The sequence below is a fragment of the Urocampus carinirostris genome, chromosome 1 (genome assembly GCF_059441175.1).
Source record: "Urocampus carinirostris isolate Australia breed hairy pipefish chromosome 1, RoL_Ucar_1.0, whole genome shotgun sequence".
Taxonomy (NCBI): domain Eukaryota; kingdom Metazoa; phylum Chordata; class Actinopteri; order Syngnathiformes; family Syngnathidae; genus Urocampus; species Urocampus carinirostris.
Window position 1 is genome coordinate 61255635 of NC_142349.1, and position 26813 is coordinate 61282447.

General features: G+C 38.9%; 2 protein-coding genes across 2 annotated transcripts in view; one reads left to right on the top strand and one right to left on the bottom strand.

Moving 5' to 3' along the window:
* On the top strand, window positions 1-1331 carry cebpd (CCAAT enhancer binding protein delta). The gene has a single exon (XM_088347449.1). It carries the CDS (start codon window positions 139-141, stop codon window positions 994-996), a length of 858 nt encoding a protein of 285 aa, XP_088203575.1. The 5' UTR covers window positions 1-138; the 3' UTR covers window positions 997-1331.
* Window positions 1332-1354: 23 nt separating this feature from the next.
* The window catches only part of spidr (scaffold protein involved in DNA repair), a 90530-nt gene continuing 65071 nt past the window's right edge, over window positions 1355-26813 (bottom strand). Inside the window, exons 12-20 of the mRNA XM_088347439.1 lie at window positions 25158-25248; window positions 24656-24784; window positions 24526-24585; window positions 22936-23134; window positions 16550-16696; window positions 12649-12742; window positions 12472-12586; window positions 8511-8570; window positions 1355-1664 (exon numbers count right to left, since the gene is read on the bottom strand). Coding sequence (XP_088203565.1) covers window positions 1545-1664; window positions 8511-8570; window positions 12472-12586; window positions 12649-12742; window positions 16550-16696; window positions 22936-23134; window positions 24526-24585; window positions 24656-24784; window positions 25158-25248 — 1015 coding nt within the window. The 3' untranslated portion in view covers window positions 1355-1544. The remainder of the gene's footprint in view (window positions 1665-8510; window positions 8571-12471; window positions 12587-12648; window positions 12743-16549; window positions 16697-22935; window positions 23135-24525; window positions 24586-24655; window positions 24785-25157; window positions 25249-26813) is intronic.

The following is a 26813-nucleotide window of genomic DNA, read 5'->3' on the forward strand; positions in this document are numbered from 1 at the left end:
GCCAAACTTAAACCAACAGACATAAGCGTCAACTAGACCAAGCGTCAAAAACGCGTTCCGAAACTCGAACCGAATCAGGATCAGGAAGTGAATCCGGACCAGCAACGCATCTCAATAATCATCCCTCCAGCAGAGTTCATGTGTGACATATACAATCTTGACCCCCACGGCGTGTCTCCACCATGCAACATGAGTTGGGCGATGGAGCCCGCTAACTTCTACGAGAGCGTCAAACTGGGGGCCCCGCTACCTGGCCCCTGCAAGCCGCTTGTCCGAACCGAGGAGGGGGCCTCCACCATGGCGGAGCTCACCGCCCCCGCGATGTACGACGACGAAAGCGCCATCGATTTCAGCCAATACATCGAGTCCATGACATCCGTGCCCAACTTGGAGCTGTGCAACGACGAGCTCTTTCTCGACCTCTTTAACACCGTCAAGCAGGAGAAGGCGGAGGCATACGCGGCGCAGAGCGCACCACCACCCGGGTGCGCGCTCCAGTACGCATCGGAGCGGAGGTCGGACTCGGCGGTGGTGTCCTTGGACAGGGGGCCGTACGGCGCGCCGATCAAGCAGGAATCCGACTGGAGCGATAGTGACATGTCGTCTTCGCTGCCGTGTCAGATCGAAACCTGCGCACAGACCTCGGTTACCCTCCCGACGGGGCAACCCACGCCGCCCACGACCCCCGAGCCCGTTTCGGCTAAAGGTTCTCCACGGAAAATCGGCCGGGAGAAGAGTAAAAAAGCGGTGGACCGCTTCAGCATGGAGTACCGACAGCGCCGTGAGAGGAATAACATCGCCGTGCGTAAAAGTAGGGACAAAGCCAAGATGCGCAACCTGGAGATGCAGCAGAAATTGATCGAATTGAGCTCCGAAAATGACAGACTGCACAAAACCATCGAGCAGCTCACAAGGGAGCTCGGCGGCCTCCGAGAGTTCTTCAAGCACATGCCGAGCGGCTCGTATGTGGGGAGCGTCAGCACGGAGGGTCGGTGACCTCACCCGCCCCCCTTTTCTAACAAACTTTCTTGAAGACATACCTCAGAGACAATTCGTCCTTTACCATCTGTACCAGATGTATTAAGCTTACCATAATGGCACTGGAAACTATATGATGATGTTGCTGCCATATTTTTGTGGGATTTATTCTTCTCTCTCTCTTCATATTAAATTATTTTACCACAGCATTAACATGTCATACATACCAGCCATGGTACACGTTTTGTAATTCCAGTCTTTGTATAAGAGCCAGAGCATGATGTGTTTTTTTTTCTAAAGTTTGTATGAAATATTTTGTTTTAATGTGTAATAAAAAGAAAGCTGTAAATGCACACTGGTCTGTGGAGTAGTGAAATATCAGTAGGAATGCAACTTTTTATTTGAACAGTTTTAAATACACGCGGGTGGGCGATAAGCCACTGAGCACGTGGGCGGCTTTGACAGGAGGCAGACCATTGGTCCACGCTAGGCCTGTCAACCGCTACTCAGTCTTCCTGCTGTGGAGGCCTTTAGAAAGGGGGGAAAGTTGGCAAAAAAACACAATCTTAAAGGCAGATTTCTTCCAGGCTGATCCACAGCGAAGGTCTCCTGGAGACCACGCGGACGTAAAGAGCGAGGGGCCCCACTTGTCTTCCCAGCACGCTGGACACCTCAAACTGGGAGCCCTGTAACCACAAACGCATACAAATGTTTGGAATGGCATGCTTGAAGTTGGAATTATTTCAGTAGGTCATTAAAGTCAGTAAACTTGGGACACAACTGTGGATTGCCCTATTGCTGCAGTTGGTAAGTAAATAGCATGATACAAAAAAAAAAAAAATCAAATGATTTTCTCATAGTGATCACGACACGGCTTACAGCAAATAAATTAAGAATTTTTAACAACCTAAAAAAGTTTTAATTGAACTAATTTAGTTACATCATATTCACATTATATTCTTGTGATAAATAACGGCATCTGCACTGCAAAAACATTCGTTTTTTTGTCCACCTGCACTTTACTTTGCTCTGAAAATCCTGGTCTACTAGTGATCCCAAGAGCCAAGAAGAGATCCGCAGGTTCCAGAGCGTTCTCCATTCGAGCCCCGGTGGTGTGGAATGCTCTTCCCCGTGAGATTCGATCTGCAACCTCAGTGGAACTGTTTAAATCTAGGCTTAAAACACACTTCTATTCGATAGCATATGAATAACCTATATTTTATGTTGACAATATCTGTGTATTATTTGTTTTTGCAACATCCATTGCAGCCTGGTCATCCTGGAAGGGGGATTACCTCATGTGCGGTCCCTTCTCAAGGTTTCTTCATTTTCCTCGTTTCTTCATTTTCCTCATGTTGAGGTTTTTGAGTTTTTCCTTGCCCTTGTGTAGGTTTTAGATCAGGGGATGGTGTAATATCAGTCTGTGGTTTGCAATAATCTGTGGTCTGTGCAGCCCTTTGAGACTCTTTGTGATTAAGGGCTATACAAATAAACATGACTTGACTATTTCTAACCCCATTAAGTATTATTCTACCTAATTTAGTATTGTTTTAACTTTAACTTTTCTACTCAAACATGGAAATAATTCTTAAAAACCTGAAATGGCATCGGGAAATAATTCTGATCGTTCAGGTATATTTTTCCAAAATATTCAGAAAAACACGCCCATTTAAAATTTATGAAATATTTTGCAAGTTGAATTACTTCAAGTGAAAACATGATTTACATTTACTACATTTTTCCGCCACACTTTATGTAGTGGGCAGCACGGCTGCGCAGTGGTTAGCGCATGTGCGGCACAGTTCATGTCATGGGAACCTCTTGCGTGGGTTCAAATCCAGCTCCAGACTTCCTGTGCGGAGTTTGTATGTTCTCCCCGTGCTTGCGTGGGTTTCCTCCGGGCACTCCGGTTTCCTCCCACATTCCAAAAACATGCATTTCAGGTGAATTGACCGGTCCAAATTGTCCCTAGGTGTGAATGAGCGAGTGAGTTGTCTGTCCCCATGTGCCCTGGCAACCAGTTCAGGGTGTCCCCTGCCCACTGCCCTATGATTGCTGGGATGGGCTCCAGCACCCCCGCGGCCCTACTGAGGATAAGCGGTGCAGCTAATGAGATGAGATGAGACTTTATGTAGTGTATATTAACCTTCATCATCTATACCCACCCGAAATATTTTGCCTAATTTTGATTCTCTGCAAAACTCCCAAAAAGTAAAACGTTTGCAATCTCTTGGTTATTGTCTTCAAAATAGGTAAGCAAACGTTTTCCTCTGATATCCAATTTCACAAAAACATAACGAAACAAGGCCCATTTGGAATATTTTGCAAGCGCACCAAAATTAGTCAATTGGGAAATGCAAGATTGCTAAAATTCACCCTATGCTGTCTCAGTCGGATGAAGAGATTATAATTCATGCGTTTGTTACCTCCCGTCTTGATTACCGTAATGCACTACTCTCAGGTCTCCCAAAGTCCAAAATCAAGAGCAGCTGATACAAAATGTTGCAGCAAGGCTTTTAACTAAGACAAGAAAGTTTGATCGCATAACCCCGATTTTAGCTTACCTGCATTGGCTCCCTGTTAGCTTATGATGTGATTTTAAGGTTCTGTTGTCTCATCTCATTAGCTGCACCGCTTATCCTCAGTAGGGTCACGGGGGTGCTGGAGCCCATCCCAGCTCTCTTTGGGCAGTGGGCAGGGGACACCCTGAACTGGTTGCCAGCCAAACGCAGGGCACACAGGGACAGACAACTCGCTCGCTCATTCACATCTAGGGACAATTTGGACCGGCCAATCCACCTGAAATACATGTCTTTGGAATGTGGGGGGACACCGGAGAGGTTCTGTTGTATTATACAAAATCATGCATGGACTTGCCCCCTCATATCTTTCCGATTTCCGGTCCGGAGCCTTCGCTCTGAAAATTCTGGTCTACTCGTGATCCCAAGAGCCAAGAAGAAATCGACAGGTTTGAGAGCGTTCTCTATTCGGGCCCTGGTGCTATGGAATGCTCTTCCCCCTGAGATTTGATCTGCAACCTCAGTGGAAATGTTTAAATCTAAGCTTAAAACACACTTCTACTCTATAGCATATGAATAACCTACATTTTATGTTGAAAATATGTATTTTGCCCTCATGTAGGTTTTAGATCAGGGGATGGTGTGGTAATTAGTCTGTGGTTTGCAATAATTTGTGTTCTGTGCAGCCCTTTGAGACTTTTTGTGATTAAGGGCGTCATAAATAAACATGACTTGACTTGACATGTTTGGTTTTTACGTTTCAGGTTGACAATAGAAACAATAAGGATGTTGGGATAGTCTAAATAAAATATCTCATTGGAAAAAAAATGAAAAATTTTCTTTAAAATTCTACTTTTATTATATAAAACACATTTGCATATTACCCTATTTTTATTACAGTGTGTATTTTCCGTAGCACTATTTAAATACTCTATATTAACACGTTATACTGGGTATTTTTGTATTCTATATCTTTTATTTTATTATTTTATTTTTTAACACAAGGATAATGCTGGAAGTGTGAATTTTCCTACGGGGATGAATAAAGTATCCATCTATCTAAAACATTTTAATATCTTCACTGACCCTTGTAGGATAAGCAGGCAGTGAATGGATTTTCTGAAAACGGAATGCCATCTTTATTTGTAAAATTTTCCAAACAGCTTATCAACAGATAAACAATACAAAGTACAATGGGAGTCAATTAAATCGTAGATTATCCACATTGTATCTGTAAAAGCATTGCTTCCAGATGCAATAGTTTAGAAAAGACAGCATTGTTCCATTCTCAACATCAGCATTTTAAACACAAAACTCAGCTCTCTTCTTTTTTTATGTTCAGTTGATAATATGAATGATCCCTGCTGGCTGTAACCCACACCCAAACCAACCTTCAAAATAGTTGTTACCTTAAATAATATTCCTCTTTATTTAGAACCAAACAAAGTCCAAACCTAGTAGAATCTGAAACAACAACTCAAAGGATCATCACAAAACACTTGTATTTACGTTTGTATCGTCACTGTGAGCTACATCGTGCTAGCAGCTACTAAGAAGCGCCAACACTTGCCGTAACCGTTGTGTCCATTCATCCAAATCCATTTTTCTTTGCTGTTACATGTTCACGGTTTTGGAATAGCCTACACGAGGGGTGTCCAAACTTTTCAAAAAGCAGGCCAGATGTGAGGGCTGACTCTTCAGCCTGGGGTTCTTTGAACAGTCTTTAAAAAATTCGCCCTCCATAAAAGGTTAGCAGTGCTTGGCAATCGGTGTCACGACCTCGTAGCTCACCTTTGTAGCATTTGTGAAAAAGCTGTGCCGTTAAAACAGCTTCCAGTCGCTTCACCTTTTCAGAGCATTCGTTTCCAGTTAGCTTTTTGTAGTCAGCATGTTTCGTCTGGCAGTGCCACTTGATATTATATTCAAATAAACATGAATTGACTTAAAACAACCAGTTTCATGGAAAATTTGGCAGATGCAGTTGTTTCGGATTTTGGGAAAAAAAATTCTTCAGTTTCCACTAGTCCTGGATGCGGCGGCCCTCACAGTCAACTTTCCTTTTTCATTTACAGTTGCCAAGTCAGAAACATGGTGGGCTAAATCTTTCACAGAAAGCCAAGGGAAAGGTGGCTTAAAGGCTACTATCACCATCTAGTCAAATATATATATATTTTTTGGTCCAAATTTTTTTTATAGGTCAACATTATTGGCAGGATTAATTTTACTACAGAGATTGCCGGTAAAAATGTGATCACGGGTCGTAACTGGCCCCCGGACCGGACTTTGGACAAGCCTGGCCTACACGGACACAGTGAGTAATAATCATTGGAATCATCTTCATTATTACCAAAATTGCTTACAGGCACAAGCAAGTACTGCGTAGCTTCATTAAAATTTGTTGACATGCAGGTACAGGTGTTGTAAACTGAATTTGAGTGTTTAGCTGAAGGCTGATTAGACTAACGTGTTTTTCAATGGAGCTTTGACCTCAACGGCACTGGATGTTCACCATTATAGTTTATAGTATGTTTTTGGTTGAAACCAGTCTTTCCAGACCAGTGTGCCTCGCAGCGACACTTTGACTTCTGTGCAGTAGGAAATTATTAATCATTGTTTCAATGTTGCCTATATTGTGCTTATTTAACTAGAAAAACAAGATCAAACAGTAGGTTCGAGAGCGTTCTCCATCCGGGCACCGGTGCTGTGGAATGCTCTTCCTCCTGAGATCCGATCTGCAACCTCAGTGGAAATGTTTAAATCTAAACTTAAAACTCACTTCTACTCCATAGCATATGAATAACCTACTCTTCTCGTCGGCTGAAAAATAGTCTGTGTAATATAGTGTAATAATCTGTGAAGCCCTTTGAGACTCTTCGTGATTTAGGGCTATACAAATAAAGATGACTTGACTTAAAAATGTGTTCTATTCGTGGACGTGCTTGCCAATTTTAACTATATTTTTTCTAGATAAGAATCAAGTTCAACCATTTTAAAAATGGGGAAAAAACTGCTATAAGTAATAATTTAAATACAATTAAAAAAAGATTTAGTTACCAAAAATTATTTATGTGCTTCTTAGCAGTGATAACTGGTGAGGCACGGACAGATTCCGAAACAATGAACCTGCATCTTATGTGTTTGACTGTCAGAGCAAGAAAGCAATATATAAACTGTAGCACAAGAAAAAATGTTATTGTCTTACGTTATAAATGAAGTATATGCACTGCTCCTTTTGAAAAAGAAAAAGCATCAATTCTCCATTTTGAAAAAAAAAAAAGTCCATGCAACGAGAAAAATTGAATGGCATGACTTGCTGTTAGCATGCTTATACGATCACTAGCCAAATCAGAATCCTTACTATCGCCCTCTGCCATGAGGCAAGAGAATTGCGTGCCTCACTCTGCATCCGCTCAGCACAGTAATATGTTACATACAAATTGTATTAATACAATTCATAACTATAATGTGAAACTTTAGCGATTTTGAAAAGGAAAAGCCAAAAATTATTAAGTAAATAACAATGAAATGATCTGAAATGATCTGCATTTATATAGCGCTTTTCAAGTCAATGACTTCCCAAAGCATTGTGCTTCACATTTCCCAATAGCGGCCGTGATCTGTCCAGCCATGTAAGGCGCTAACCTGCTTATTGGGGGTATTGGGGGTTCAGTGTCTTACCCAAGGACACTTCGACATGTAACACGGACAAGCCGGGATTCGAACTCGGATCCCTTAATCCTAAAACGATCGCTTTACCTCCTGAGCTACTGCCGCCCCATTTAACACGGGTTAAATTTCATTGTTATTTAATATAATTTAAATTGTATATTTCTGTGATGAACGGTGAGGCTGTGCCTCCCCCACCCCCCGTCAGTCAAGTTGAGTTTTCTTTATTTGTATAGTCCTTAATCACAAGGAGTCTCCAAGGGCTGCATTGACCACTGGCTATTGCAATCTCAGAATATTATTGCACCATCCCCTGTTCTAAAACCTACATGAGGGCAAGGACAAACTCAAAAACCCCAAAATGAGGAAAATGAAACCTTAAGAAGGTAACGCACATGAGGTATTCCCCTTTTCAGGATTACCAGGCTGCAAAGGATGTTGCAATAACAAATAATAGTCTGGTGTAATTCTTTTTTTATATGTGTACACATGCCTTTGCTAAAATTAAACTTTAAAATGAGACTTTCCCTTTAATTATAAAAACATTTTAATGACATTACACCAAAATAGCAAAGACAACTTTAAACCAGATTTTCTTTGATTTTTGATTTTGATCAGAAAACGCTGGATGGTTTTCATCATAAAGCTTTGACTATGATACCAAAACCCCAAATTTGAAATTTGCCTCTCCTTATTTCAGTAGATGAGGTTACACATCCTCAACCAACGTTTTATCATAGTTTTTAAATGAATGCTTTAAAAACATTAAATGGTGTCTCTTGAGGTTTTTTTTCCAATAATAAACAGAAGCCTGGGCTTGCAAACAATGTTCAAAAACAGTGGTTTATACAAACGACTCTAATAATAACGACTGGAGCATTAAATAATTAACAAAACATTCCCCCCAAACAGCTGGGCCCCGTGGTACTCCAACCCGCCCCAATAATAGCATCTATTCATCTTCCAATGCAGTGCACGCATTAATCGCTCAACAAGTAATCCCACTTGAGAAAATAAAGACCCTCCAAGTACAGGTATGAGGCAAAAACAAATCAGTTCATTCCTGCCAGTAGAAAGGAGTTTGTTTGCCTAACTTGATATAAACCAAAAGCACTTGTGACGACATACTACATCCCTACTATGACACAGAGATTCAATAAATTACATAACTGTCAGAAAAGTAGTGAAAATGGTGACCGGCAGACAATAACAACTCAGAGATGAAATCAGTTTTTATTGCTAGATGTGACTTTGCGGAAGATCAAGGCGGCAAAATCAGCCTAGAGTTATGTAACAAAGTGTGTATACTGTACTTGAGAGGGAAAAAAACGGAAAAAGAAAACCTACCGCCGTTGTATTCTCCAAAGCGGCTGTGTCAAGAAGGGACATGATCGTATTTTGCCGTAGCTGTGCAGTGGTGGAGAGAAAAACACATGTTGACATTAATGCTGCTAATAATCCGCTTAAGAATTTAAATGAAAACTAATGACTCACCAATAATGTGTACCAGATGCAGAATGACACATTGACCTCAGAGTTTAAATAACATTTTCTACGTATCAACAGGGAGAACGCTGATGGTTTTATCGCCCCGCAAGACCGATTACAACGTTACACAATAACAAGACCGTACACACACACATATAGGAAGACTTAGATATTTTTGAGTCAATTGTTGGCCTGGAGAGGGATGGGCGCCACCAGGCTGTACTTGCCCAAGACACACCACGGGAAATGGACCCCGAGTGGTTAAGGGATCTAACTCCACCACCTAGATATTACTTTTATTATAAATTTGCATAATTTAATGTCAAATGTATTTAACCAATAAGATTGTATCATTAAAAGAAACTTACCATTTTCACAAATTGTGACCGGGCAATTATTTAAAAAAATACATTTTAAAGACAAGTGGAGTGGACTGACCGAAAAAGGAGATTTGAGAAAAAATTACTGTTTTAACCATCCTTCCATCCATCCAATATCTGCACCGCTTTTCCTCAGTAGGGTCACGGGATGCTGGAGCGCATCCCAGCCAGTGTTTTGTAAAAAGTAGAAGGAAAACACAGAAAAAAAGAAGAAAAAGTTTGTGTTGCATTCAAAAATTTCCAATTATATCAAGTGAATCTTGTTGCCAACATTGTACTTCCACTAAAAATGTAATTAAGTACAGTTCTGTATCTTGCAACCGACCAAATAAGCCCCCAAAAATGTTAATATTTTGTGACAAAATATATCAGGGAAAAAAAAGAAATGGATATCTTGTGAAAGAATTGTAAGAGCAAACGACGTTTATAGGCTGTACAACCTTTGCAATAGTACATGAGTCAATTCATTCAAAAGAGAAAAAAACTTTTCCATTGCTGGAAACTCAGCAAAATGTCAAGTTTTGGACATGTTTGATAATTAATTATCTTGCCACACTTGGGATTATGGTTGCTCATTGTTGTTTCAAGCGTTGCTCACCGACTTTGTGTGAACGCTCAGACCCGTGGAAAATTACAGGGAACATTGATCCCAGCTGTCTTCAGGCACTGGGAAGGGGATACCCTGAACTGCTTGACAGCCAGTCGCACACAGAGACAGACAACTCACTCATTCGCTCACTCACACTTAAGGACAATTTGGACCGGCCAATTAAACCTGTACCCACGCAGGCACAGGGAGAACATGCAAACTCCACACGTGGGGGTTGCCTGAACCTCTGCTCCGTGGGGCTGCGCCGTGCTACCCCATTAAACCATTTTTGACAAACTGGATTTTTTTTTCTCTGTGCCATCAAAAATACGTGTAATGTATACAAATGTTTGATAGCACTTTTTTCCAGATTAAAACGGAAACGATATTGAGATCTTAAAGGGGCATAGTGTATTATTTGACCACTAGATGTAGCATTATTGTGTCGTGCAACTGAAAACGAGTGCTTAAAAGCACAAGAAAGAATACAAACTATGGAGACTCAAAATGATAAAAATGCAACAATTTACTTCTCATTTTAAGCCCAACCTTTTTGAAGATTATGGGTACCTAAAGCAGCAAGATGGCAGATAATTATGTCAGTTCCTTCTAGGTTATGTAAAACAAATGCTCAGTTCTCCACCTAAGAATATTCAAAAAATGCACTTTTATGTGATAGTTCATGTAATTTAATTATTTTTATACTCAATATAGTTTTTAATAATGAATGAAGTTTTTTGACCACTATGAGGTGCTAAATAATACAAACTGTCCCTTTAAGCAGTCATTAATAACAATAGCAATACCATTAGTACACAAAATTCCATATGTTATTCTATCAAAATTAAATGTATTGTTGCTTTAATATTCATAAGAAAAAGTTATGGGGGAATATTTTGATTTTTTTTTTTTGTCGTGCAGAAAAAAAATAATCTTATTGCGGATATTTTTTAAGATATGTTTTTACTTATAAGTAGATTTAAAAGAAAAATTAAAAAACTAAAACGCCTCGATTTGGGATTCTTTGAATGTTTGTAAAAAAGCCAAATGAGGGCAGCTATTTTGGTTTCAGCACCAAAATGAGTACCCATACAGTAACACCTTGTTCTTGGTATACTCTATAATAATGTTTATGAGGGGCAGGTGAACTTTTTTAGTGGCGGGCCTCATTTGGTGACAAAATTTGTCAGTGGGTTGGGGCCAAGAGGAAAAAAAACGATCGATTTGACCCGGATCCGAAACCTAGGCAATGCATTGGGAAAATATATCAAATTTTCTCATAGGTATCTATATATAAATATACTTACTCTCTATCTACTTATTCATAGTATATTTCATTTTTATATTTGTTTATTACCAGCTCATTGGGTAGGGCGCCCAGCCTGAGACTGGGAGGTTGCTGATTCGAGCGTCGGCCGGGTCATACCTAAGACTTACAACATTGGTACCCATTGCCTCCCTGCTTGGCGCTCGGCATTATGGGTTGGAATTGGGGGGTTTGGTCACTTAATGACTACCAACGAGATATTGCAACACATTAGTTGGGTTGAGCGAGGAGGGGGCTGGGAATCCCCTCCTCTGCATCAATTTCCCAGAAAGAGTCAAAAAATGTGAACGTGTTCTTGACTCTAGCCACCTCCCACTATGGCAGGGGTGTCAAACTCATTTTAACTCGTGGGCCACACGATACAATAAACATTCTGTCGGGGGCCGGACTAGTAGATTAAAGAGAAAGAAAAAGATAGATAAAGAAATAAGAGAAAGAGGGAGGGAAATGGAGAGAGGGCAGGACAAATAAAGAAAAAGAGAGAGAGGGAGCGAGAGGAACAAAAGAGATAAAAAGAGAAGTCGTGAGAGATGGAGAAAGAAAGGGAGAGGAAGAAAAAAATCCAAAGAGAAATAGAAAGCGCAAAGGGTAGGAAGAGAGAAAGAGAAAAGAGAGAAAAGGAAAAAAGGAAGTTAGAGCAAAAGAAGTTAAAAAGACATAGGGAGAGAAAGAGACAAAGAGCAACAAAGGAAAAGAAAAAGAGAGACACAGAGAGTGAAAGAGACAGAGACAGAGTGGGAGAAAAGGGGTAGAAAAGAGAGAGAGAGAGAAATAAATACAAGTACAGTGTCTTTGTGAGAGGCACCTGGCTTTGGCAACATCAAGTTGACATATTTCAACCTGCAGCTTGTTTTTCTCTTGCGTTTCTCTGAGTTTTGTCTCGTGGGCCGGATTCAATCCCTTAGCGGGCCTGATCTGGCCCGCCTGTTTGACACCTGTGCACTAGGGGGATATGGCACTGGTATACAGTTAATCTATTTGCATGTTAATAGACCCTTCATCAAATTTGTTATCAACCTATTAGGTAATTAAAGAAAATTCATATATTATACCCCTTTTTTAGCATTAAATTTGATAATTTTCATTAAAAAAACAAATATATAATTAATGATATTTTGATTAATAAAACAAATATGTAAGAAAAAATGCAAATGCAGAAACATCAAAACAATAATTACATAATTTAAATGTTTGGATGCTTGTGAAAAATATATTCCCATGGACAATGGACACAAAAAGAGTTATACTTTTTTTAAACTCTTGGTTCGTTGGGGTCGGATAAAAAGAAGCCTGACGCCGGCATGTGGCTTGGGGGCCGCCGTTTACCCACCCCTGCTGTATATAAATAATCTCAAGACATATAAAACAGAGAATTATTTAAAGGTACATTGTGAAATAATTTGTGACATCTCAAATAATAGGGAAATTCTTTGAAGCGAGCGAACATCCAAATGAGCAGACTTTTTGAGTCCCACTTTCCCAAAATTTCATAATTTGTGCTATTTCACATTTGAGTACACTCACCTTCACTTTAATTGTGCAGTTTTGAACAGAAGGAGAGCTTAGGAAAACCTCCATTTGCACTCTGGTAATCGGCTGGCGCACAGTCAATTTGCACGAGACGCAAAGGTAGCTCTGACTGTGACAAAAACAAATAATCAATGAGGAGGCACGAGGATCCATCTCATCTTGGAAACTCACCATGGAAAGGGTATTGGTTGTAATTTGTCGCTTCCGCAAAGGTTGCACACTGGCCAGGAGTAAGAGGTGCTCTCATCCACACCAACAATCACACCTGCAATGATATAATCCCACTTTTATGTCGGACAGATGGATAAAGGCGCTCTTATTCCGGCCCTTAAAAAATCAATTTGTGAGCATGTGTCCTGTGGAAAAATCTATTTTATAATCTCACTTTATCTTGTGTAGCTCACATAGGAAAGTTTGAAAATTATACTTCAATACTGAAGATAATCTACAACAGGTCTCGGGAACCTATATGGCTCTTCATGAGTATACAAGGCTCGGAGATCATATTTAACCATTGCACATTTCTCTGTGGCCTTCCAAACTTGGGGAATTTGATTCCGATTTAGGTACAAGCAAAGCCAAAGCAACACATTCTAAAGGGAACATTCAACTAGTGTCGCACCAACAAAAACCCCATTTTGACAGTAGGTCGCTAAGAAACCCTTTAAATGGAAGCTCGAAAAACTATGTATGTTCACTGTTGAAATCCTTAATTATGAAAACCCACAGATCAAACTGTATATATATATATATATATATATATATATATATATATATATATATATATATATATATATATATATATAAATAAACACAAGTTAACCACTCGGAGCAATTTGATTGGGTGAGCGGTAGGAGGTGGGTGAATCTCAGCATGCAGAGCAGGCACTCCTTTCGTTCTCTCGTTCAGTGCAGTCTGTGCCGAAGGTAAATACGACACTATCATTATCGTTTGCAGTATTTTGTGACATTTTTACAAAAGCACTTTGCTGGCACCTTGTTTTGAAACCATTATTTTAAAATTGACGATTAAAATGAGCTTTGACACTTCTGTAACTGAGAGCAATAAGGCATTATTCTAATTTTGTAGATTTGATGAAATTATTACATATCAAGCAGTGAAATAAAAGATGCTGAAGAATTAGCTTTTGTCTGGAGAGCGGATTTGGCGGTTTTGTTTGTTTTGTCTTCAAATATGATGTGGCTCTCTCAACTTTTTAAAAATATTTTTGGTTTTATGGCTTTTTGTTCAAAAAGGTTACCGACCCCTTATTTACAATAATCTCTAAGATCCACACTCATCATACAAAACAAACTCCAGGTCACGTCGTTTTTTTTTAATTGAAATAGAAGTGCACCAACAGCAAGCATTTTTATCGTTACATAATTTCAAGTTAGAAAATAGATTAGAAATGTCTTTATTGCCATTGATAATGTAAATTGTCATAGTGTACATTGTTTTCAACAAGATGAGACACGGCACTCCAGGATAAACATGTTGTAATATACATTTTTCTATGCATAGGCAAGAATTCTTCCAGTCTTCCTTGCTTGATTATGGCAGGGATGTCTCTGGAGAAGAATCTGTCTCTAAACCTTTTTGCCCTTGTTTTATGGGATCTATAGCGTCTGCCAGGGGTAAATAAGAGATGGTGGCTGGGGTAAGAGAAGTCCTTAGAAATGTTATCAGCATTCGTGGTTGTGCCGGTAAGGTCCTCCAGACTGGGTAGGGAGCAGTCGATGATTTCCTGGGATGTGTTGATGACTCCTTGTAAGGTTCCCCTGTTTGCTTTCCGTGCTCCAGCATACAATTTTTATAAATGTAAAAAAAGGTAACCATTGACACGAGTGTAGATCTTCAACTCAAAATTGAGTGGCCTGTCACAAGTGGATACCAAAAGAAGCCTCGGATATTCATCTTATAAATTAACGAGGATATATCTCATTTAAGATCAAAGGAGCCCTCTTGAACTTTACAATATGAAGCTAAAATTTATAATCACAGGTGGGCTAAACATATTTCAGTGGCCTATTTGCACCCCAAAATGTTTTTTTGTATGTTGTGCACTCCCAAAAATATGTGTAAAATCAAATTAAACGTTTAAATATTTAAAAATAAAATAAAAAGAAAAATATTTTTGTATTCTTTTATTACATTTTAACACCCCAAATTGTATGGAATACTATTTGGGTTTCTGTTGAAAAACAAAATAAAAATACAGAGATTTGGGGGTCATTCGTAACTTATAGCTAAAAATAAAATAAAATCATAAGTTGTCTTTAGAGCTTTATAAAAAAAAATATATATATATATATATATATATATATATATATATATATATATATATTTTTATACCTCCTGTGTGGGTTTAAATCCAGCTACCGGACTTATTGTGCGGAGTTTGTATGTTTTCCCCGTGCTTGCGTGGGTTTCCTCCACGCACTCCGTTTTCCTCCCACATTCCAAAGACATGCATTTCAGGTGGATTGTCCCTAGGTGTAAATGAGCGAGCTAGTTGTCTGTCCCTGTGTGCCCTGCGATTGGCGGGCAACCAGTTCAGGGTGTCCCCTGCCCACTGCCCGATGATTGCTGGGATGGGCTTCAGCACCCCCGCGACCCTACTGAGGAAAAGCGGTGCAGCTAATGAGATGAGATATATATATATATATAATAATATTTGAATAATTATTAACAATAGTTTACATTTCATTCTTATCATGTTATTTATTTATTCATGAAAAGTTGTTTAAATATTCAAACATTTAAATATCAACAAAAAGAGCATAAAATAGGTGGCCCTTACAAAAAAAACCCCGCTAGAATGTGACTAAATTTGAGGGCATAAATTGCTATTTATTTCATGACTCTTTAAGATTGTTTTTGTATTTTTATAATCAAAATTTAAATATTTAATTATAGGTATTTTGGGGTTGGGGATAGAAAAAAGGTACATTTCTGTAGGAACGGCCTCAATATCTGGTACTGGTTTTGATCAATTACTATCAAGTTTTGATTTTAAGGTTCTGTAGGTAGTATACAAAATCAGGCAAGGACTTGCTCCCTTATATCGTTCAGATTTAATTTCCCCCTATGTTCCGGTCCGGAGCCTTCACTCTGAAAATGCTGGTCCACAAGTGATCCCAAGATCCAAGAAGAGATCCGCAGGTTCAAGAGCGTTCTCCATTTGGGCCCCGGTGCTGTGGAATGCTCTTCCCCCTGATCTGCAACTCTAGTGGAAATGTTTAAATCTAAGCTGAAAACACACCTCTATTCTATAGCATATGAAAAACCTATATTTTATGTTAACAATATCTGTGTATTATTTGCCCTCATGTAGGTTTTAGATTAAGGGATGGTGTCATAATAGTCCGTGGTTTGCATTAATATGTGGTCTGTGCGGCCCTTTGAGACTCTTTGTGATTATGGGCGTCACAAATAAACATGACTTGACTTGACTAGAAAAAAGCGTGATGTCCAACATCCCTAATTGACATATTTACACATTCTCTTTTTCCATTTTTATTTATTTAATCTGCAAACAGGATATCTAATGTGGGTGGAGCATGATATTGAATTCTTTCAGATCATGCTGACTCGCCAAGAAAATCCGTGCAAGGGCTTGCTGTTCTTAAAACTAGATGGCAATGAGACATTATGCAGAACCAATTCTGACTCCTCACACTAAAAAAACAACAACCCAAGTATGCTGCCTTAAATAAGTAATTGATAACAAGTTCTAGCACATTCTGGGCCTGGGCCCTCGCCCCACTCATCATTTCTAGCAGATACGATTCACACTTGAACGCAAAAGATAATGTTGTATTTATTTTCTCGGCCACCTGAGCAAACATAAGAAGCCAGGGGTCCCGAGGGTGCACTTTGCCCCTCCACCCTGACACGCCTTTGAGTCAACAGATGCTGATTTGTATGTGATGTTTTTTTTTCTTTTATACTTCATTTTTCCTCCTGCTGCAGAGGTAAATTCATGTTGGATTCTAGCAAATATTTGAAAAATGTTTACTGACAAATAATTGTGGGTGGTTGGACCAAATGATGACGGATGGGACTGACCCGTGAAAGTGCACAGCGAGTTTGGCGTGACCTCTGCGTCAAGTGGATCCAGTCTCACAGGTTGGGCCGGGGGCTCCTGCGTCACCGAGCGAGAGGCTATGGAATCCGCGACTTCAACCGTGGAATGTTCCACGCACAACAGGACACCTACATGCAGTCAAAAATCAGGAAGAAAATCGAAAAAAGATTGATCACTATCAAGTGTCTTTCCATGACTAGCCACTCAAGATGAGTCAAAGGGAAAATTTCGGCTAAGACTGCAAAATGTCCCAATAATCTGATTAAACTTTTGACTATGAATCAATCAATGAACTGGATAGAAAAAAAATAGAATACAATAGAATAGAATTGCGTTTATTGTCATTGATGACAATATACTGTACATTGTTCACAACGAGATTTGAACTAACACTCCAGGAAAAAAAAACACACAAATAAGACTTTAAAGAGAAAAAGAATATCAGGATAGAATGTTCACAGTTTTTCTGCAGTAGCGCAATGTCACTGAGACTGGGGAGAAGGCGATGATTTTCTGGACTGTGTTAATGACTATCTGCTGCCGTACATTGAGAGTACCACACTGTGATGCTGGATGTCGATAAAACGTTTTTTTTTTATTTTAAATCTACGCATTCAAAAACGGAATTATTGGAAGTTAACATTGTAAGAAAAAAATTATTGTAATCAGGTAACTACTAGGCACAAAACATGTAAGAAAATGCAAAAACTTATGTTGGGACCAAATCTTTGGCAGCCAAAGTAATTATTGAAACATTGTCAATAATTAAAAGAGAATAATTTCTCCATAATACCAAATCTTGACATGTCCTCACCAATCCAAAACATTTTTTTAGGGGAAAAAAAAGAAAGACATTCACTAAATTGTGACCATTCTAAGCTTCAAGTACAGTAAACTATTTTGGGGGGCTTTAATACAATATGAATAGGAAAATATTTAAAATTGAGAAGATTAAACTATGAAAATTGGAGACTTTCCTATAGAAAAGGTTGATTATTTTGGGAAAAAATAGTTGTGTAATCAATTAGTTGTTTCACCTTTACCCTATGCACAACTCCGTTCTGATGTCTCTCCAACCAAGCGGTAACGATGTCCTGTCTACCAATTCTGATTTCCATGTTGGCAATGAGACCAGAAAAACACGAGAAAATCAGTTTTTTAAGCCCAGGGGGAATCCTAGAAGTCTTATACAAACAGGAAGTTGGGGTCCTCAAAATATCTTTATCAACCAGACCAGGGGTTTGCAACCTATAGCTCACGAGTCATAAATGGCTCTTTTACATATGGCACGGAGATAAAATTTAACAATTGCACTTCTTTCTTTAAGCGTTTGTGACATTTTTACAAAATAACTTTGTTTGCATCTTGTTTTGAAACCTTTATTTAGGACAAAAATGAGGGCCAAAATGGGCTTCAACACTCTTAAGTAACTGAGGGCGGGAGACAAATTTTAAGTCGAAGAGTTATATTGATATGAAACACAGGTTCTTGCATTATTTTTGTTCCATAGATTTGATCAAATCATAGGAAGTCACACAGTGAGTTTAAATGTGCTCAATAATTAACCTTTGTCTAGAGAGCGGGTTTGGCGGTTAGGCAGAATTTTGTCCTAAAATAAGGCGTGGCTGTCTCTCAAGAATTTTTAAACTTTTTTTTTTTCTTTTGCTTTTATGGCTCTTTGGGTCAAAAAGGTTCCAGACCCCTGGACTAGACATTCCAAGGAGTATGCAATACGAAGCCAATGTGCTAAAGTGACCTTAATGTTCTAGAAATAAAAATTAAGAAGACTGAGTAACTACTATTTTTTTTTAAAACCCTTTTCTCATAAAATACTTTATGCAGCCCAGACACACCCAGCCTCTATCTCAAGCCTCCCCCATATAAGTTGACTTTTTAAATTCCATCTGCACTCTGTGGCTAACTGAAACAGGTAACCATTATCTCCCCTATACATTAAAGATAACCACATGTTGTAAACTAGTCACGAGACGGACATGATCTGAAAGGGGTTGTCACTTCAGACCAGTTTTGTGAGTCTTAGTTTATGTTTTGAGGAGTTAAATCACTCGTTCCGATCTACAAATAATAATAAACTAACAATGAATGACTACAACGCCAGAGTAAAGCTCGATTTGCGGGTATTTCTTTTGGTTTTGGCCAATGAAAGTCAGAAGACACATGCAAAAGACATTACCATATTTCACAGTCCCATGGTTTAATTTTTAGCGATACATTCAAAGAGTCCGACCCGTAGTAAAAGTGTAACATGTAGAAGGAAACATAAACACAGTTGATTTTCACGTCTGCAGTCATCAGATCTATAAAAACGTCAACAACCAGGTTTTTTACATAGTTGTACGCTATGAAATAAAAACTAGCCCCGCATTTCCTTCTTGAATATTAGACGATGCAAGACAATGAAATTCAAAAACTTGGTCAAAAATAACCTAATTTGGGACAATAAAGCAACAATACACTACTTAGATGACTTTGATGTATCGAAACCAATTTTAGGGTTTTAAATGAAATATATATTTTTTTAAATTGTCCCTTCAATTTTTGGGGTGTTGTTTGGGGTTCTTCTAATACTATGACCGAATTGCTTTGTTTGAGTTTTTAAAATACATAAACACATTTTTAAGAAACATTTTGAGGTGCTCTTTGTCCAAAAAAATGAACCAATTTTGGGTGGGTATTTGAGACAAAATAACCCTATTTTCTTTTTGTCCAAATAAAAAAGCACCAACGTTTTGGGATTGTTTTTATTATATAAACTGCATTTTCAGATGTTACTTCAAATCAACCCCATTTTTTGGGAAAATGTTGTGAATAAAAACTTGGTTAAGTCCCCTTTTGACACAAGTTGGGTTATTTTGGAACCAAAAAAAGTCATTTATATATGTAACTCAGCTGAGTGAAAGCAGAAAATGCATTAAATTGAAAAAATGTATTTAAAAAACATTATAATACACAATGTACCTTTTGATTTTAAACCGTTTAAAACCGTGTAAAAAATATTTGTGCCACACCAACCATTAAGAAGAGAACACCTTGTATGGCTATTGCTCGTAAACCATATATGTCTCTTTTCATGAGTACTTATGGATTGGAGATAAGAAATAACTTTTAAATGACTTCATGCATCGCCAATTGTCACATCTACAAAGCCGAAACAGTGAAACTAATATTTGAGTTTGGTCCAGTATATATAGAACACAATAATAACTACAGTTTGCAGTCAAGGTGTCATACCAACAGACCACATTTTTGTTGTAAATCCCTAAATAATCCATTACTTGGGAGCTCATTAAACAATCTATATTCATTGTTGAGACACTTTATAAGGAAAAGTCACACAAAAAAATTGAACCCCAAAAATTGTTTTACCCAGTAGCTCTAGCAAAGCACCTACATTGGTTGAGCGGTAGAAATGGACGGAGCTATAGATAGGGCGCACTCTTTCTCCTTTGCTCAGCGCCCTCTGCACTGAAGGTATTCTCATTTGCAGTATTTTGTGACATTTTTACAAAGTAACTTTGACAGCTCGGTCGCCTTGGGGGTAGGGGGGCCGCCCCGAGACTGGGAGGTTGCTGGTTCAAGCCTCGGCCGAGTCATACCTAAGACTTACAACATTGGTACTCATTGCCTCCCTGCTTGGCGCTCAGCATTAGGGGTTGGAATTGGGGGGTTTGGTCACCTAATGACTCCCAACACATCAGTTGGGTTGAGCGAGGGGGCTGGGAATCCCCTCCTCTGTATCAATCTCCCAGAAAGAGTCAGAAATATGAACGTATTCTTGATTCTAGCCACCTCCCACTAGGGGGATATGGCTCCGTTATATATAACTTTGCTTGCACCTTGTTTTAAAACCATTAATCAGAAAAAAATGACAGTCAAAATGAGCCTCAACACTCTTAAGTAACTGCGGGAGGGAGACAAATTTTAAGGGGTATATTCATTTTGATAAGAGACACAGGCTTTGGCATAATCATTATTTCATGGATTTGATCATATTATCCAACGTCACGCAGTGAAAAAAAAAATGGTGCTGGAGAATTAACTTTTGTCTGGAAAGCAGGTTTGGCAGTTTTTGTTGACTTTTGTCATTTGGAGTGGCTCACTCAGAAAAAAATCTACCTATTTTATTTCTCTGTTTTATTTATTTTATTTTTCCTATTAGCTTTTATGCTCTTTGGGTGAAAACGGTTCCAGGCCCCAGATTTATGGTCACTGAAAATAGATTCATTATTTAAAAAAAATCCACAATTGCATATTAATTATTTCAAGATGCCCAATATTTTCATCAAATATTTCATTTCTACTAGTCTTGTATACAAAAAAAATCTCTGAACACACATCTTGCTAACCCTAACTTCAGTTAGGATTTTTTTTTTTAGAAATATCATTCAAGTTTTATGGAAGAAGCCCCAGAGTAAAACTTCGCGTTACCTTTGATTTGAGCCATTTTGGCCCTGACTGATGTTAATGCTTCTGGTGTTGCTCACATGTGATTTGAGCGACTGTGCTCAAAATCATTTCGGAACTCATTGACGGCCATTGACGGCTATATACGTCAACGTTTTATTTTACAACAGGCTGACAGTAAATTAGTCAGTTTGATGATACAGAGACCCCTTGCTACTTTGCGTGTCGTAATCGCTGGTTCACTGCTTCATGGATTTTGAATTGAATCGAATTGTCTTTATTTTCATTGATATCAACGTATTGTGCATTGTGTTCTCCAAACAGCATACAGAAAATGCTATCACGGGGCAGGTTAGGGAGGGTGATGTGTGTTAGGTGGGCCTGACTGTGTGACTGTGATTGGCTGGTGTATAAGATGCTCCCCTTCTTACAAACATTCGAGTAACGAAAACTGGTAGATACGAACATTTTTTTCGGGATATCGAAAAATACTTGGACATTGCTTTAAGTTAGATTTTGTATTGTGCACCTTTTTCTGAGTACAGAACAATACTGTAGTGCTTCTTTCCGCCGCTACCGGCATGTGGTGCTGTGAGAGCTCACCCAGTATCCACCCCGAAGAAGAAATCCAGCTTCCTTCTCCTAGTTTATGTGTAAACATACTATACTGTATCTCCAGCGCGCTAAGAACTTTGACATATTTATTGTTTAATATCTCTTGCATCCATTCAATATGGTTGGTGTAAAGTGTAAAGAAGAGGCGAGCAGTTTATTTTAAAAGGAAAGTGGAATTAGAAAGCTTGATGCGTTTGACAAAATGGTTGGATCGCTTTTTGGCCATTTTCTACCACGGAGGAGGAAGTCACCTAACTCTTGAAGCTCATCTTCCAAAAGTAAGTTAAACTTAACTTTATTTATTTTCATAGAGCATGTTATTTTATAAAATGTTAAGTCTTTAGTACAAAACAATAACGGTTACTTATACAAGCCTTAAACATACTTGTATACACCTCAAACATACATTCCATACAAAATATAGCACTGAAACAACTTACGAACAAATTCAACTTATGAACAATCATCCGGAACGTATTTTGTTTGTTAGTAGGGCAGTGTAAGTACTGTCTGTCAAACAGCAGGGCGGGCGCACAAGTCAATGTGTACGGACAACCCATCCTTCCAAAAACAAACTGGTGAGGATGGCGGGAGAAAGCTTTTAGCATTTTATTACATTAAAAATAAATTTATCAATCAGATCGGACTCCGAGGAAATCAAAAAAGCGCAAAGAAATAGTGATCACCAACGGGTGCTCTGCGGCTTATTATGGGCTTTGGGAAATGACTGAGCCGGCGTCCGTTGAGAAGCTAGTAGCGAGGCTGCAGGTCCGGCCTACCGTAACGGCTAGGCTCACAACTCTCTTAAACCACTCCTGGCAAGCCTGTATCTCACCATGCCAGATCCATTACCTATAAAACGGATGACCTGAAGCTACAACTTGTGGTAAACTTCTTCATTCGGGAGTGTTGAATCTTAATCATCGCAAAGACCAGGCTCAGTTTGAAGACACCCAATGATAGTGTGCAACTGTCCAGGCGCTCTCTAAATAGCTTTCTTAGGAGAAGCCCTCAAACGTTGTTGTACTTTTCTATAATGACAATTCTGTGGTTTGTGTTTGTATTTGTAGATCTATAGATGTTATTTTGTTTCAGTCGTATACTTTCAGTCGGTAAGGACGTCATCTCGACATGAGTGTGACCCTTGGGGGCTTTTATGAAGGTATGATGCAATTTTGCAGATTTTTACTTTTCACAGGGGTTTTTGGTCCCCATTAATTAAGGTATTACTGTTTATGTAATCCAGTCCCAGAGGCTGCTGATAATTGCTACTAGTATTCTTAACTGATAACATACAAACTAGTGACATCCATGTATGAAACAATACCGTGTTCTTTAAGGGCGTCTGTGAAGGACAAGCAGCAACCGGCAGCCCCATTCAGCGCATTTAAGACGGAGGTTGTAAGTGAGTAGGAAGCATTCACATGCAGTGCCACTGTTCGTCTGCAGGGTCTGTCGGGCAGGCTGTCCTGCAAGCTCTGGTCTGTCAGCACCAGCCAAACCTCACCTTGACCTACATCTTGGCTCTACGGGCATAAGAGACACAAATATTCATAATACAAACTGAAAGAAGAGTTCTGGAAGGGAATTAGTATTGTTTGCTTATTGGTTTTTGTCTACCCTTCTTCGACTATCCAGGATGATTCACTCATCCCATAAAACAGACGACACACTAGTGGGCCCTCACATTCACACACACATACACACATCTAATCATGCAGCGGCGCACAAAGTCCACCTGCAGGCCACTATCTCATCTTGGTCAAAGTTTAAAGGTTTGACCAATCAATAGCAAAGAACGGCCGAGCCTTGCACACATTATCATGCGCGGTGATACGAGCGCTTTTCCCGACGTCAGAGGCCAAGCTTATCAGTTTGGAGTTCAAACGAGATCAAAAAAAGGTACTTCGCGCCACTCATGCCCTTTTGGCTTTTTGTCACCTGGTGTAAAATTCAATAAAGATGATAGATGTTAGCGATAATAAACATTATTTTTCAATATTGATTCCATCTAAAGATAAAAGGAGGCAACTGTAAATCTTTTTTTTTTTTTTACTCATTTGGCGGAATTCCCAAGGCAGTGTTGATATTTGTCAAAATTTGCTGCTTGATACCAAAGTGGCACACTTCCTGTTTTATTATGCTAGGTGAAAATTTCGCATCAATCAATAAAAACGCTATCAACAATACAGTAATCTTTCTGGAGTTTATTTTGGAAAGATTTTAATATGAACCTTATTTTAAACTAATTTACTGCCATTGGCTGATGAATACGTCGAAGAGAGTCATATCATTCACTGCCATGGACAGATAAAGACGTCCAAGATATATTTAAAGAGAAACTATGTATTATTTGATCACTAGATGTCACTCTTTAGTGTAGTGCAACCAAAAACGAGTGCTATAAAGCACGAAGATTAGAAACGACGGAGACTACCAAACTGCACCATTTTTCTTCTCATTTTTGCCCAGCTTTCAAGTTTTTTTTTTGGGAGTACCCGTAGCAGTAAGTTGTTGTGCAACCATGACAGCTACATCTAAATGAAAATCATGTTACGAAAAATAAATACAAATCTCTTGACCTATGAGTATTTAAAAAAACACCGTTATATGATAGTTCATGTATCTTTATATATTATTCACTTCAATATTGTGTTTTTAATTAATCAAGTTTTGGTTTTTACCACTAGAGGCGCTAAAAATACACAATGGCCCAATAAATTGACTGGCAGTGAATGATGTCATGGCAAAACTTCAAAGGAATCGCATAATTGTGACATTTTACGGGGCTAGCAGTAGATTGCAAAGGTATAACATTAACCCGTGTATACATTTCTAGAAAGATGTTAATTGGCAATTAATTCATTACTCGGAATCTGAAGAATTTCCTGGTAAAGAGAAGAGACAGAAAGAGTACCTGTACTTTCTTGTAAATAACAGTGGCAACAAAACTGCAGCAGTATGTTTTGAGGTCACACTGCAAGAAAAAAAGAGGTTGTAGATTTAAGATAGACTTCACATTATTGCCTTCACCACAATTGCCTCACTTGTAGTATATCTCGCAATGTTTGCCTTGTAGGTGGAAAGTGAAGCGGGGATAAAGTAGGACCTTCTCCAAGGGTTTCTATGGCGCTCTCTTGACCTGACAGGATGTAGCAGAAACTCGGAGGTCGGGTCTGGGATGAAAATATAATTATTATCTCAAGCTTCTGTAAAACAAGTTCGTGGAAACATGGACCATGCTTGGGGCTTGGCAACCGAAAACCAATGGATAAGGTTATTAAGGAATTCTCTGGACCAAATCAAGTACAATTAATAAACATGTTTTTAGAATATTTTATATGTAACACAAAAAGTAATGATAATCGCTAACATTTATTATGAATGCCACATATAGAATATTTAAGATAAAGAGTTATATTTTCATATTCAGCCTTTGCTGAAATCGACCTGTTTTGAGGAGGCCTTCTACTGGTCTTCACTTCGTTCCGATTAACTGGTTTGTGCACGGCAAACATGAAAACCTGTCCGGCAAGCACTGGAACTTACATTGGGCATGCTTGGTACGTTCCCATGGAACTCGAGGGGGAGCTTCAGTGGGGGCCACAGACTGTCTATCAAGCTGAAAAGACTGGAGCGCCTGAGAGTAAGAAGGAACATAGCATAAGGAGTGAGAATCGGGTGGGGCAGCAAGGGGTTAGCGAGAGGAGGGGGGGGGGTCGATTTGTTGCTGAATAAAGGGCTTTAGTGGAACTTTGGCAAGCAGTTTCACTTCCACTGTAGCAAAAGGGAGGGTGTGCTATCTCAACTGCTCATTTAAGCTTTTTGCTGACTGTTCTTGATGCCTTTGCCATGTAATTAAAAAAACATGAACAATGTATTTGCAGTCAAATCATAAAAATGCATTATACTGCACTTGGAAAGTTGGTTTTGATGCGTTTACTGAGGATTTTGATTGCTTGTTTGTGTCAATTTACTTAAATCTAACATGTAATGGATTATCAAATCATCAAATTAGCAAGAGGAACATTAAATCAAGTGAAATTTGCATTTTGTTGGTCAGATTGACATTTACTAGGTGCATTCATGTTGAAAAAACACAATACAATCAAATTTTTATGGTGAGACGTCATTAAAAGTGTGGATGAGAGATTTACTAGCCATGGCAATATTGCTTGCAGCACTGTGAAAAGCTGGTTAGGTTGTGTCTTACAGGTCTGAGGTTGTGGGTTGAAGTCCGGGCTTCAATCTTTTAATATGGAGTTTCTATGTCTATGTCCAGGGTTCCTACAGCAGTTTAAAATACTATTAATATATTCCTCTCTATTGGTATTGTTCCGGTAGCCTTCAAGTCTGCTGTCATTAAACCCATGCTTAAGCGACCTAACCTTGACCCGGAAGCCTATGTAATTATAGGCCAAGTTAAATCTACCCTTTTTTGCGATAGTACTTGGAAAGGTTGTTGCACAGCAGATGAACAACTGTATGTCTGAAAATGATCTCTTTAAATCCCTCCAGTCAGCATTCAGAGCAAATCACTTTATTGAGGGAGCCCTGGTTTAAGTAACCACTGATCTCCTCTTAGCAATAGATTCCAGCGCCCCGTCAATGCTACTGATGCTGCATTTCAGTGCTGCTTTTGATATGGTGGACCACAACATATACTTAATCGGCTGGAAAAATGGATTGGTATCCCAGGTCTGTACTCTTGTGGTTTAGGTCCTACCTGGCAGACAGTACGCACTGTGTTAACTACGGCAATCAGACCTCAGAACATTTTTATGTCATCTATGGCGTTCCACATGGCTCTGTACTCAGCCCCCTTCTTTTTAGTATTTATATACTTTTCCCTTAATGATATAAGTATAATATTAGTTTCCATTGCAATGCAGATGTCACTCAACTATATATGCCAACGGAGACAATTCCTCCATTAAGTTGTAGAAATTTGGAGCCCTGCCTAACTGAGATACAAAGATGGATGTCACTTATTTTTTTTATCCTTAACCCAGAAAAAACATGTTCACTGCTTTGAATCTCAACAAATACAACATCATGCATAGTGACTTAGTCAAAAATCTAGGTGTGATATTTGATCCTAATCTGTCATTTCAGTTGCATGTGAAACATATTGCTAGGATAGCCTTCATCCACCTTCGTAATATTCCGATACTCTCGCAATCAGATGCTGAGATTATAACTCAT